General features: G+C 41.9%; 1 protein-coding gene across 1 annotated transcript in view; it reads left to right on the plus strand.

Moving 5' to 3' along the window:
* The window catches only part of BRINP1 (BMP/retinoic acid inducible neural specific 1), a gene marked incomplete at both ends in the record, with an annotated part of 133,508 nt that overhangs the window by 58,494 nt on the left and 61,541 nt on the right, over positions 1–13,473 (plus strand). Inside the window, one exon of the mRNA XM_082628113.1 lies at positions 9,441–9,631. Within this exon, the coding sequence (XP_082484239.1) occupies positions 9,441–9,631 (191 nt within the window). The remainder of the gene's footprint in view (positions 1–9,440; positions 9,632–13,473) is intronic.

Raw genomic sequence — 13,473 nt, forward strand, 5'->3', positions numbered from 1 at the left:
GAGGATGAGGGGGCAGGAAGAAGCAGGGAAGAGCCCAGGCAGAGAATCCTGGAAGCTGAGTTTCTGTCCCAGCTCTGACATGGATGTGTCATGTGGTCTTCACTGCCCTGGACCTCAGTTTCCCCCACTTGTGATGGGGATGGAAATGCCCCCCACTTCCAGGTTATCGAGAGGATAATGTATATGATGACAGAGCTTTGTAAAGGACCAAGTGCAGTACAGACCCCACAGTGTTGAGATAATGGGATGGGACAGCGGATCAGCATAGAGGACACTGAACCTGAGATCAGGAACCCAGATTTTAGTCCCCCTTGCTATCAAAGGTCCTGAGGCCTTGGGCAAGTCCATTTCTCTCTCTGAGTCTCAATTTCCTCATTTGTGAAATGACAGCAACGTCCTTGGATGGTTGTTCCAAAACCCCTTTCATCCTCATCCTGATGTTTTGGATTCTGTATGGCAGCGAGGTAGCTCAGGTGACTGAGGGTATCTAAGGAAACTCTGTCTGCTCCGAGTAAAATAAAGCAAGAACATTCTAAGCTGCTTTCCCCATGATGAATTCCCATAACCCCCATGGTGGTCCCTGTCCTCAGTAACAGTGCTCCACGAAGAATCCCACTTGCTTTTCTGGAGATGGTCCATTTCTATCAAACCTGGGCCATTCAAGTGTGCTTGCTGTGTTTCTATTTTTCCCTTTCAAGTTTCCACTCAACGAGAAGCATGTAGCCCAATTCCAGGATGCTTACCCTGGATTAGTTGCCTCCATTTCTCTGAACTTTATTCCCGTAGGAGCCTTTAGAACTACTACTAGGGTTAGTAGAAAAATAAAAAGGCCATTACTTAAATGAACACACTTTGGAAAACAGAAAGACTTATATACAAATTGTAAGCAAAGATTATTTTCTCTCTAGTTAAGTCAGTGTCTTTACTTGTAATTAAAACAACACTATTCATAATCACATTTTCAGGGACAGCTCTTTTTGGTTGGTTGTTCGTTTATTTGTTTTCTGCTTTTCCTCTCCTTACCCTTCTAGAGCTAAATTACCCTGGAGAACCACTTGGATGCTGGGATTCCTCAACTGCTTTCTCACTTATGTTCTGAGGCATGGAGACAGGCAGGGGATTTGTTGAGGACACCATACTTGTTAAGATGCATCATTTCCACTTCACATGTGCCCTTGGGTTCACCTTTCCCTTAGCTGGCTGGGGAACATGTGGGGAGAGGCTGGGAACAGCAGGCAAGAGAAATGCTCTCTCTCTCTTTCTCTTCTCTCTCTCTCTCTCTCTCTCTCTCTCTCTCTCTCTCTGTCTCTCTCTCTCTCTCGCTCTCAGCTCAGTGACTTCACCTCCTCAGTCCCCTCCTCTATGTAATTTCCCTTGTTCGTCTCTGGGGATAATTTTCTGCTAACAGTAATGGAAGTGGTCCCAGATCCTCCTCAGCCCCCAGCCCCAGACATTCAGAGGCTTATTTTTATTTCACTTGCAAATAAATGCAACCAACGGAATAAGCCACCCAGAAATAAACAAATGCAAACATCCTGTAACCTTAATCAGTTATGCTTTCGGCAAACATTTATTGAGGATACAATGTCTATAAAATATTCTAAAATGTATCCTTGGATTAAGTCAGATCACTATAGTCCTTCCTGTTTAAACAGTAATGTTTGTCTCTCATGGAGTTGCATTACCAAGTGGTGCTTCATCATATGCCTTAGGCTACACTGAGCCAATCAAACATTGTCAGTGAGGACATTCCCCACCAGCATCAACTACATCCATCTCTTTATGAGAAATCATAGGAGATGTTTGTATCTTATCGCAGCATCCAGGAACTCTCTGTATCTCCGACAACTTTGAACAACAGCTGCTCTGTTTTCTTCTTGATTGTGTGGCCCTTTGGTCTGTAATTCCCTTTTTCCTTTGGCTGCAAGGAAGCTCAGAGACATTTGTTATCCACTTCTGTCAAGTGTTCAGGACTTTATAGGATTGCTTTTGCATGCTAATTTTAACTCCAAATTCATTTTGTTTTTCTCCCTTTATTTTTCCATTGTTCTATTTTTTGAAGTCTATACAATAGGTGTGTTTTTGAAAACCACTTCCAGTTGGTTCTGCTATGCAATCAGATTCAATTAAAAAAAAGGCTGCAAAACATGTTTCATAAAGAAGAGTAAAGCAACCCTTCACTTCCTTAGAGGTAATTAGTTACTTTGATTATCTAGAAAACAATGGAGGAAACTCACATTTATCCAGCACTTACTAAGCACCCAGCACTACTGGAGATGTTCTCCTCATAACCCTGAGAAGTAGAAATTGTGATCCCCCATTTTACACATGATGAAACAAAAGCGAACATTTTAAGGAATAATAATATCGTTATAACTGTGCCCTATGCAAATAATAATAATATTATTATTAAATATCATCATCATCATAATATTAAATAATATATATTATTTATGTTATTAATATATACATATGATAATAATATTAAATATATTAACTATAGATATAATAATAATAAATAATAATAATAATAAATATCAACAAAAACTTACAATTGTCCATACCCTGCTGCAGTTTACAGAGAGGTTTTCTAGCCATTATTTCATTTAACTCTCAGAACAATCTGGGAGATGCATGTTTTTAGTCTTCATCCCATATATGAGGAGATAGAGTAGGAGGAGGTTTATAAACTGTCAGTCCATTTCTTAAATGCAGTCAGTACTTTTATCATACTTCGTGGGAATCAGGAATCAAATCCCTCCACAAAAGTTCTACCTACTAATAGCTTTAAAAAGAGCAGGATTGGGCTTCCCTGGTGGCGCAGTGGTTGAGAGTCCGCCTGCCGATGCAGGGGACACGGGTTCGTGCCCTGGACCGGGAAGATCCCACATGCCGCGGAGCGGCTGGGCCCGTGAGCCATGGCCGCTGAGCCTGCGCGTCCGGAGCCTGTGCTCCGCAACGGGAGAGGCCACAGCAGTGAGAGGCCCGCGTACCGGGGGAAAAAAAAACATTAAAAAGAGCAGGATTGTTTCCTCTTGTCTTCTACCCACCATCCATCATCCACTATTCCCCACCTTCCCATTGGAGTCCCTCCTGTGACCATGACAACAATGGTAATATTGATAATAAATTTAACACTACCTTTATTCAGGGTTTTTATGTTCTAGATACTGTGCTCCATGATTTAATATAAACCTAAACCCATCCCTCTAAGGTAGATATGCTTCCCCTAGATTACATCTACATTTTTTTGGAGTATAAGCAAACTCACCATGATTTCACAGCTAATTGATGGAAGGGTCAGGTTTTAACCCAAGATTTCTGTCTCCGGGGCCCTGGCTGAGAGATACAAAGCTGAAGATCATCTAATACTATCAACTTATTTCCCAGGAGAGTAAACACACACCTCCACAAGGGCACAGAGCCAGTTCTCCTGCCTGTCTCACAATCTTCTTCAGTGCATCCTCATTCTCCATGTGTCATTGAGTGTGTGTGTGTGTGTGTGTCTAGGAAACAGAGGGTTAGCAAAGGGGACAAGGGAGTATTACAGTAAAAGCAATGCTCTGAAATGCGAGCCTTGGGCTTATGGTTTTCTCTGTACCCTCATCCTAAGTCCTGTGACCCTGGATCCAGTCTCCATCCATCCCCTGCCTCTGTCTTCACCCGCCCTCCCACCCTCCGCTCCCCTGGTGGGATGAGCCTTGCTGCAGCCACCCCATGCCTTCCATCCAGGATCCTTTTTTAATCTCAGTCTAATTGGTTTGCCCGCCCTGCTGGGATGCTTAATTGGGCATAAACATATCCTATGCCATTGTGAGTTCTGCCTTCTCCTCCAAGGGGAATTTGCTTGTTCTGTGGGCTCAGAAGGAAAGGTATATTTTATGTTGTGCTCAATTCACTGAGAACTTACATAAAATTGTTCCTGGGTCAGCAGAGCAGTTAGACAACATGAAAAGCAGGCTTTTTCTCTCTTTTATTTTCTTCTACTATCTTTTTGAGGTGGCATGTTGCAGTGGAAAGGGCACTGCACTTGGAGTCACAAGCCCTAGGCTCTGATTTCAGCCCTGCCAATCATTTTGCTGTGCGATCTTGGGGAAATAAGTTAATGTCTTTGAAATTCAATTTTGCCATCTATGAACTGAGTGGGTTGGATTGGATGACTTCTATGAAAGGAGTCATAGTGATGCTTATAGAACAGGAGTCATACTCACCATGGGCCAAATCAGGCCTGAAACCTGCTTTCATAAACAAAGTTTTATTGGAACACAGCCACACTCACTCATTTATTGTCTGTGGCTACTCACACTACAAGGACAGAGTTGAGTAGCTGTAACAGGTACCTTATGGCTGCAAAGCCTAAAATATTATCTGTCCCTTTACAGAAACAGATTGCCTACTTCTCTTTTAGAACATAAATCAGATGGTGTCATTACTCAAAACCTTCATTTGACTTTCCATATTACTTAGAATTTAACAATAAAAAGTCTTTACCAAATCTAGAATGGCCTTTTGAGATTGGTGCCAACTCCATCCCATGTTTTGATGTTATTTTTTTTTCTTTTTGCCCTTCCTTTCATAACGTCTCTTCTACTCATCTACTCATCTCATCCTGCCTCCTTGATCTTCCCCAAACCTGGCAAACATATTCTTACCTCAGGACATTTGCACCTGCTGTTCCTTCTTCCTAGATTACTCTTCCACCAGGTGGCTGCATGGTCTCTTCCTTATTTCCTTCACGTCTCCTTAAATGTCATCAAATTAGGAAGGCGTTTTCTGACCACCTATATAGAACTATGCCCTCACCCCACCCCAGGGCATCCCTACCTCCTTCCTCTGCTTTATTTATCTTCATAGCACTTCTCTCCTTCTGACATGTTACACATTTGTCCTTTCATTATCTGTCCACTCTCACGAGAATGTAAGCTCCTTGATAGCAAGAATTTTATCTAGTTTGTTTATTGCTGTATACTCAGATCTGGAAAAATAATAAGCATTCGTATTTTGAAAGCATAAATGAACTGTTTTAGTTCTAATGTTGTTTAAATCTACTTCTGAATAGATCTAGGTACTGTGAAGACTTTTTACTGAAGTGTATTTTGGTAAAGAGAATAAAATTATAGAATCTTGTGGCTATTACAGTATTAACTCCAACATTCTCATGATCGTCACAGAGTCACATAGACTCATTTTTAGAACATTTTTAGTCTGGACTGTTGGCCATTAAGAACAGAGTTTATAGATAGAAATCTAATAACACAGTTCAACACACAAGACCCTTCATCATGTGGTCCCTGACAACCTCTCTATCTTTACTTCTTATCATTTATATATCACATGCACTCAATACACATGAATACTGCACACACACACATCCCTCTCTCTCCAACTGTCTTATTCTCTCTTATTTTTCTCCATGTTTGCACGTGGAGCTTATTCTTCCTGAAATATCCTTCCCCTATCTTTGGCCAAATGCTATGCTCTCGTCAAGATTCAACTTGTACAGAAGAATTTTTTGACGTCCCCGCTCCCACCCCAGCTGCTCCTCCAGACTAGGTCAGGGATCCTCCTGTCTGATTCCTCTGTGACTAAGATGACTGTTGCAAATAGCACATCATTCAGTAAGATGGAAATTCCTTAGGATTGGGAGCTGTCTGTGGTGCTGAACAGGCAGTGCCTGGCAGAGTCAGCACTTCATAATAACATCCCTCAGTTATTGAGCTTTTCCCAAGTGCCCAGCACTGTGCTCAGTGGGTCACATGCATCCCCTTACTTAGGTCTTGCATTCCATCCTGTGAGGCAGGAACCGGGAACCCAGCACTGGCTTCCTCCTTAGTTTTTTCAAGGAAGCAACACAGATGGCAGGCCCTGGGTGTATAGCTAGTGAACATCAGAAAGAATGTAGAGGCTGTTTAAAAAAACAAAAAAAAAGAAAGAAAGAAAAAGGAATTAAGTCATAGGCTTATAATTTGATGGTGGGGATGGTATTGTTCCTTTGTGTCAGTACTGGTTTTACTATGGTTTTCACAGTCTACTTTTCAATATCTACATTAAAAGTGTGATTTAAGAGTCAGGATACAAGTTTTCTACCCCCAGTTCTACCACTAATGAGCTGTGTGACTTTTGACATGTTACTTAACCTCTCTGAGTGTAATGCATGTCAGTTTTGAGGACTGTAGACATATTCACATGAAAAAAATAGTAACCCAAGGTTGTAAGCTATAAATAAATGTTATATATTTCTATATCTATATATCTATCTCTCTATATATATCCCTGTATATAACATAACTATAATTTATAACATAATAGCATAGAACTGTATGTCTATTATACTGAAATATGTGTATGTTTCTATGCATATATACATATATTTTTTTCATAACTACACGTACATAGCTTTATAAATTTCAGGGATAAGCTGATGAGGAAACACTCTTTCCTCAGAAGTATCTAATGATTCTCATTGCCTTTTATTGGTCATCTAATGCTGAGTAACAAATTACCCCACAAGTTAGTAGCTTAATATAACACTATGTATTATCTCAAAGTTTCTGTGGGTAGGGAATTTGGCTGTGGCTCAATGGGGTGCCCTTGCTCTTGCCATGCTATTGTCATTTGAAGGTTCCACTGGGAAGGGTCTGCTTGCCAGCTCATGAACATAGTTACTGTTAGAACTCAGTCCCTTGTGTGGTCTCAGTTCCTCAGAAGCTATTGGCCAGAGGCTTCCCTTAGCTCCTCCCAGTATAGATCTCTCAACAGTGCATCTCACAACATGGCAGCCAGAGCAAGACAAAGACAAAGAGAGACAGAGAGACAGAGGGGAGGGGCAAAACGGAAGTTGCCATACTTTGGGGTTATGGGTTATTTTTTTTAATTGAAGTATAGTTGATTTACAATGTTGTGTTAATTTCTGCTGTACAACAAAGTGACTCAGTTATAGATATAGATATTCTTTTTCATATTCTTCTCCATTATGGTTTATCACAGGATATTGAATATATCAATAGTTCCCTGTGCTATACAGTAGGACCTTGCTGTTTATTGATCCTATACATACTAGTTTGCATCTGCTCATCCCAAACTCCCAGTCCATCCTTCCCCCACACCCCCTTCTTGGCAACCACAAGTCTGTTCTCTATGTCTGTGAGTCTTTTTCTGTTTCATAGACCTATTCTTTTGTGCTGTATTTTAGGTTCCATATATAAGTGATATCATCTGGTATTTGTCTTTCTCTTTCTGACTTACTTCGCTTAATATGATAATCTCTAGGTCCATCCATGTTGCTGCAAATGGCATTATTTCATTCTTTTTTACGGCTGAGTAAGAAGTAAACTAATCACAAAACTATTTTGTAACCTAATCACAAAACTAACATGCTATCACCTCCAAATTCTGTCCATTAGAAGCAAATCACTGGGTCCTGTCCAGCCCATACTAAAGGGGAGGAGATTACACAGGGTGTGAGCATCAGAGAGCAGTAACCTTGGGGAGTTGTGTCACCAGCTACCTCACCTATAAGATTCCCCTCAGCTGGCTCTCGCATTCTCCACTCTCTCCTCCTGTCTGGTCACCCCACTTGCTCCATTTTGTCCCCTTTCACACCCTCTTCATACACTTCCCCTCCTGTTCAGCTCTTCCCATAATGTGTTATGTATCCCCCTCTCACTCACTCTGCTCCTGCCCTCTCATCCATGTGGATTGTTGGGTTTTGTTTCAATGTTAAACAACATTTCTGTTTATTTAAATCATATGTGAACTTCAAACTATAGTTAAGATATGACCTCACTGAAGCTTCCCCTAGAGACCTCAGAAGTCTGTGTTCCTTCTTCTGCATCCTGCATCCTTTGGTTTACAACAAGCTGGACATGTCTTGCCTTTCCTGCCAGACTATGAGCTTCTGAGACTGGGATGTGTCCACTCACCTCTGTACACATGATATTCTGCATTTAGTAGGTGCCCTGCAAGGTTCACTGAGTTCAGTTGATTGACTTAATATATATCTAAGATACGCACATTACTGAGATTTTATTTAGAATTCAAAGTATGTTATGAATTATAGACAGAGATTTGCTAAGCAGCCACAGACTATAAGCTCTGAGGCTTGGAAATGCATTTCAATTTGAAAGCTTTTTCTTCAGACACAGTTTTCTCTGCATCAGGGGTCAGACTCCACCACTGAATTACCGAGACATATTCCAGCCCGATTCCCACCCTGTTCTGCTTCTTCTTGCTCTGTGCCCCTTCCTTTATTCATCTCTCTCATCTGTGGCAGGAGTGAGAGACCTTTTCATTAAACTCTCGTTCCCATCATTTATCTGGGCTGACCTTACAGTCCTCTTGGCTAGTCTGTTTTTCTCAAGGGACCTGGGGCTTGTAACTCAGACAGGTTGGAGAACTGGTTGTTTCAGGGGGAGCTCCATCTTTGGTAGGAGCAGAGGTCATTGTTAAAGCAAAAACAACCTGAACCAAGGCCCTTTAAATGTCTACTTATATTTGGTTTGCATTCTCCTCATTTGTTACACGTGAACCTTTAATGATTTATATATCTGTGAATGTGTGAGGAAATAAAAGTTATAAAACTCTCACATTGGATTAGTGCCTGGCATTTTCCAGTGGTGTTTTCACACCCTATGTTTCATGTAATCTGGGCACCAGCAATAGGAAATAGATAATATTAATTGGATTTTATAAATAAGGAAATGTAGATCCAGAGAAGTGACATCCTCTGCCCAAGATCACACCACATAGTTTACAAGAGGCAGAGTGAGACCCTGAGCTTAGACTCCCAAGTTCAGTGTTCTTCTGTCTTGATTTTCTCTGTCATTAGTGAAGGGAAGAGTGGAAATTCCCTTACATGGTCAGAACAAAGCTTAATTTCTTCCAGACAGTATTTGCTCAGTGAATGCATGTGAAAATTTCGAATGAAACTGAGCTCTGGACTAATGATTGGGTTGTGGAATTGTCTTAGAACAGGTTTCAAGTTGCATTGTGCCTTAACGTCTTGTCCATTGGTACACAGCTTTCCTTCCTTTTATTCTTTTGCTTATTTATTCATCCAGCTAGCATACTTGTGACCCGCACCATGTAACATGTACCATGTACCTAAGAAGATCCCATCTCTCTGGTTTCATTCATAGTCTAGTGAGGGAGATGAATAAGCAACTAGATGACAATGATTTTTGTATCTCTGATGATCTGTAAGCATCGTGAGAACGTGACTGCATCTGTCTGGTTCACTGCAGTATCCCAGTGATGAGAATACTACCCAATACTTAGATCTAGACTGAGGGCTCCAGATCCAAGTATCAGTTCACAAATATTAAAAATAGTTGTGGGCACTCTCTCACCTAAGGATAGACACCTGGATGGGATGGTTGGGTGGGCTTTGGCTTGGGGGTAGAGGTGGTAAGTGGAAAGTCTCACTCATCTCTCCTGCCCAGGGAGTTTGCCCGTTGGAAGGTGAGGAACACAGCCATTGAGAGGAGAGACCTGGTCCGTCATCCAGTGCCCCTCATGCCGGAGTTTCAAAGGAGCATCCGCCTGCTTGGCAGGAGACCCACCACTCAGCAGTTCATCGATACCATCATCAAAAAGTACGGCACCCACCTCCTCATCTCTGCTACCTTGGGAGGTAGGTCAACAGCCACTGGGCCATAGCCTTGTCATGACTTTGAGTCTGAGATCGAGAGGACGGTGGGATGGCCTAGGATCAAAGCCATCTTGACATCTCTGCCATCGTATGTCACTCAGAAGTATATGTTGCCAGATAAGCCACGTTGTCTTGTTGATTCCGTTCTCTGGGACAGTCTAACTTGAGAGTTTACTAACTTTTGTGGAAATATGGCTTCACCTTGGAATTAGCTCAATTCGTTGGGAATGTTTAATCGTATTATTATATTAGTTCCTTTGGAATGCAGTCTAATCTGGGGAAATAACTTCAGATGATGTTTAGAGAAGTGCCTTTGTTTATTGAAGCTGCTTTAGGGATTGATAACTTGAGGTTGTCTTTTTACAAATGGGATATCATTTGTATCTTATATGGGTTTGGAGTAGATTAGTAGGAAAGCAGACTAATTACTCCACCTGCTCAGCTTTACCCATCCCTCCCCATCATGTCCAGTTCGTCTTTAAGGGAGTGAAGATAAGAGGGGAGGATAAAAGGAAGGAAAGAAATGCAAAGAAAATGGGAAATGGTAGAGACTAGTGCACTTAGATGCTATGGGTCTTGCCTGCATGCATCCTTTTATATAATGAGCTACAATCCTTTGGCCATCAGTTTTCTGCCACAATGACTAAGTCCACTGAATTTTGAGAAAGCCCGTTCGGTGGTGGAGCACCATGCTACCTGCTCAGAGAGCTGCAAAGTTATGCATTTAGATAAGGCCCATGTCAGCTGTCCAACAAGATTGGTGTACTGACAAAGGCAGGTGGGTAGACTGAGGCATGCTTATAACAAGTGATCTTTTTTAGAGGAGGGTGAGTGCTCCAAGCTGGAGCAGTCAGTATAAAGTTCCTGGAGGAAGTGGCAGTTTAGCTCAGTAGGAGTTGGCTGGGTACAGGAGGGTGGTGAAGCTTTCTAGGTATGCATTTCAAGGAAGACCAATGATGTGGAGAATTTGGGTGGAGAAATTGGTTGGGCAAATTCATTCATTCATTCGTTTCCACTACTTAGCTACTCCTATTACACTTTCTTGAGTATTTGCTCATAGCAGGCATTGTACACAGTCGTTAGTCCTCAAAAATGGCAAGCTAAGTTATAGTATCTCCATTGTATAGATAAGGAAGCTGAGACTTACAAGAGGTATAGCTAAGAAGTGACAAAAATAAGTGTTGAACTTAGGGTTTTCTGTCCACAAAGCCTGCGTTATTTTTTTGACCCAACATCTGTCATCTCTTTAACCAAGTCACTCACCTGCCAACCCACCCAATCCAACAACCAACCAGCCAGCATGTATTCTTTAACATTTGAGTGTTAAATCACGTAGTATAAATTCTACTCTATTGTAAAGTGAAAATGAAATCACTTCTACATTGAGTGTGGCATTAACCTGTACCCTTTTCTTCAAATTTCCCCCATCTCCCATTTCACTTGAAAAAAACAATTATTGAGATCAATGCAGTACTTCCATTAGTCTGTCCAAGTCCCCGGAAGTCCCAAATAACAGACTTTTCTTTTGCAGTGAAATATATTTTTAATTTCTCTGAGGCGAGGTGGTTAATTATTCACAGAGCCTTGGTCCTTTCCTGTTACAACAGCACAATATTTTAAAATATGCAAAGCTTTGGATTGAGTTCCGGTATTGGACAGCAAGCCCTAAATTTTCCCTGAATCCTCAGCGTGGGTGACGGTGGGGGATTTACTGTTGATGGACACAGTGTGGCAGCAACCCAGCAACTGTGTGAGGTCCTTCTTACATCATCACTTCATTCACTCATTTGTGGAAAGGTATTTCTTAAGAGCCTTCCCATGCAGTGGGAGAGAATGGAGGCGGTAGGTTGTAGGGCATGCAAAGGCAGGCTCTGGAGTTTGATTGCCTGTTCCTCACCAGTTTTGGGTCACCTTGGCAGGTTACTCAGTACTTTCAGCCTTGGTTTCCTCTTTTATGAATAGAAATAATACAAGTACTTCATGCATATTGTGAAGATTAAATAAAATGATGCATTGAAAGTGCTTAGTGCAGTGTTTGGCACCTAACAAATCATTGCTATTGTTGTTCTAGCTATTATTATTATTATTGTTTTATTATAACTATTGTTACTGATATCATTTAGTGAGACTAAAAAATTGGGGAACTTGGAATTAAAACCCATTCCTACCACTCACTAGATGAATGGAAGACATTGAGAAATTCACTTTCCTGTCTGGCTATCAGTTTTTCCATCTAAATATAAGGAGGTGCAGAGAATTGTATTCACTGTAATTTTTCCTAAGGAGAACACCATATTCACTTAGAGGAAATGCTTTGATAAGCTGTTTGAGGTGTCAGGTGAGTTCCTGAGGACATGCCCAAACAACAGATGATTCTTAAACTGTCACGTAGAGGACAAGTACATGCCTTTAGGGAAGAGGAAGGAAGCGGAGTGAGGAGGAGGAAGTGGAGGTGGCAGGAGGGCTGACATCTAAGACATTTCCATGGGATCCTCACTCTTGGGGTGAAATCTGTTAAACTCAAAATAATTGGTATGAGTGATTTTTTCTTTTCTTTTCTTTTTTTTGCGGTACGCAGGCCTCTCACTGTTGTGGCCTCTCCTGCTGCAGAGCACAGGCTCCGGATGCGCAGGCTCAGCGGCCATGGCTCACGGGCCCAGCCGCTCTGTGGCATGTGGGATCTTCCCGGACCGGGGCACGAACCAGTGTCCTCTGCCTCGGCAGGTGGACTCTCAACCACTGCGCCACCAGGGAAGCCCATGAGTGATTTTTTTATGGATGGTGGTAAAGGGAAAAAATTAGGGTCTGGATTGACCCATATAAATACAGGGATCTCAATTTCCCTTAGTCCCTCTGAAGATCATATTTTGGGTTAAAGGAAACACCTTGGAGGTGGGTGTCTGTGTGATATATACAACTAAGCTTGCACACGTGCATGGGAGCGCATGTCTCCCTGCACAGATGGATGTGCACAGACGCCTGCCTACGCTTGCGTGAAAGTTAATCTATATGCAGACATACACACATACATATGCAATGCACACATGCATACATCTTACACCCATGTATATGGGTACAATGTACACATATGTGTATATGTAAGCTTGCACATGTATGTGAATGTATATTGCATGAATGTCTGTTGATGTGTGAACACTCACGTTTTTCTGCTTGTGTAAAGGTATGTTTGTGTGTATACTCGTTCCCCACCCTGTATTTTGGGAGAGCTCCCCTTGGCTAAGAGGAAGGCTAAGAATAAAGTCACAGGGGCTCAGAAGGAAAGGATGAGGGATGCCCCAGAGGCCTGAAATCCAGACATCCCCTTCCTTCTTCTGGGAACAGTGTCCCCAGGTGACTCAAAAGATAAGATGATTGACTTGCCCCCGCATCCCCCATTTCCTGTGTGTCCCACTTTGTTCCCCTCTGAAAGAAGTGCTACAGAGAGTGAGACAAAGCCCCCAGAGACAGAAAGATTGAGGAAAGGGGTGAAGAGGCAATTTGCAGGAATGCCCAAGTGGGAAAGTGACTCTAAACAGAATGTTCTCTTAATAAACAAGAAATTAAGTCTTAATAATGCAGCAAGAAGTCCATTAACCCCTCTTGATCTAAGGTTTGCTTCTGCCAGTTCTCAGTCCGGAGGGAACTGAGCTGTTTCACCTTCTCTTTCACAGGCCCCTTGGCGAGCCTGAGCTGACACTTGTAATATTTATATCCTCTGCTTCCTGGCTCTAACTTCTAGCATATATTCACTTATTTAATCATTTACCTCTCCACCCACCTATCTATTCACCTATTCATTTAATCATCTATCTCCCCATCCATCT

Source organism: Mesoplodon mirus (assembly GCF_964341445.2).
Source record: "Mesoplodon mirus genome assembly, chromosome: 1".
NCBI classification, from domain to species: domain Eukaryota; kingdom Metazoa; phylum Chordata; class Mammalia; order Artiodactyla; family Ziphiidae; genus Mesoplodon; species Mesoplodon mirus.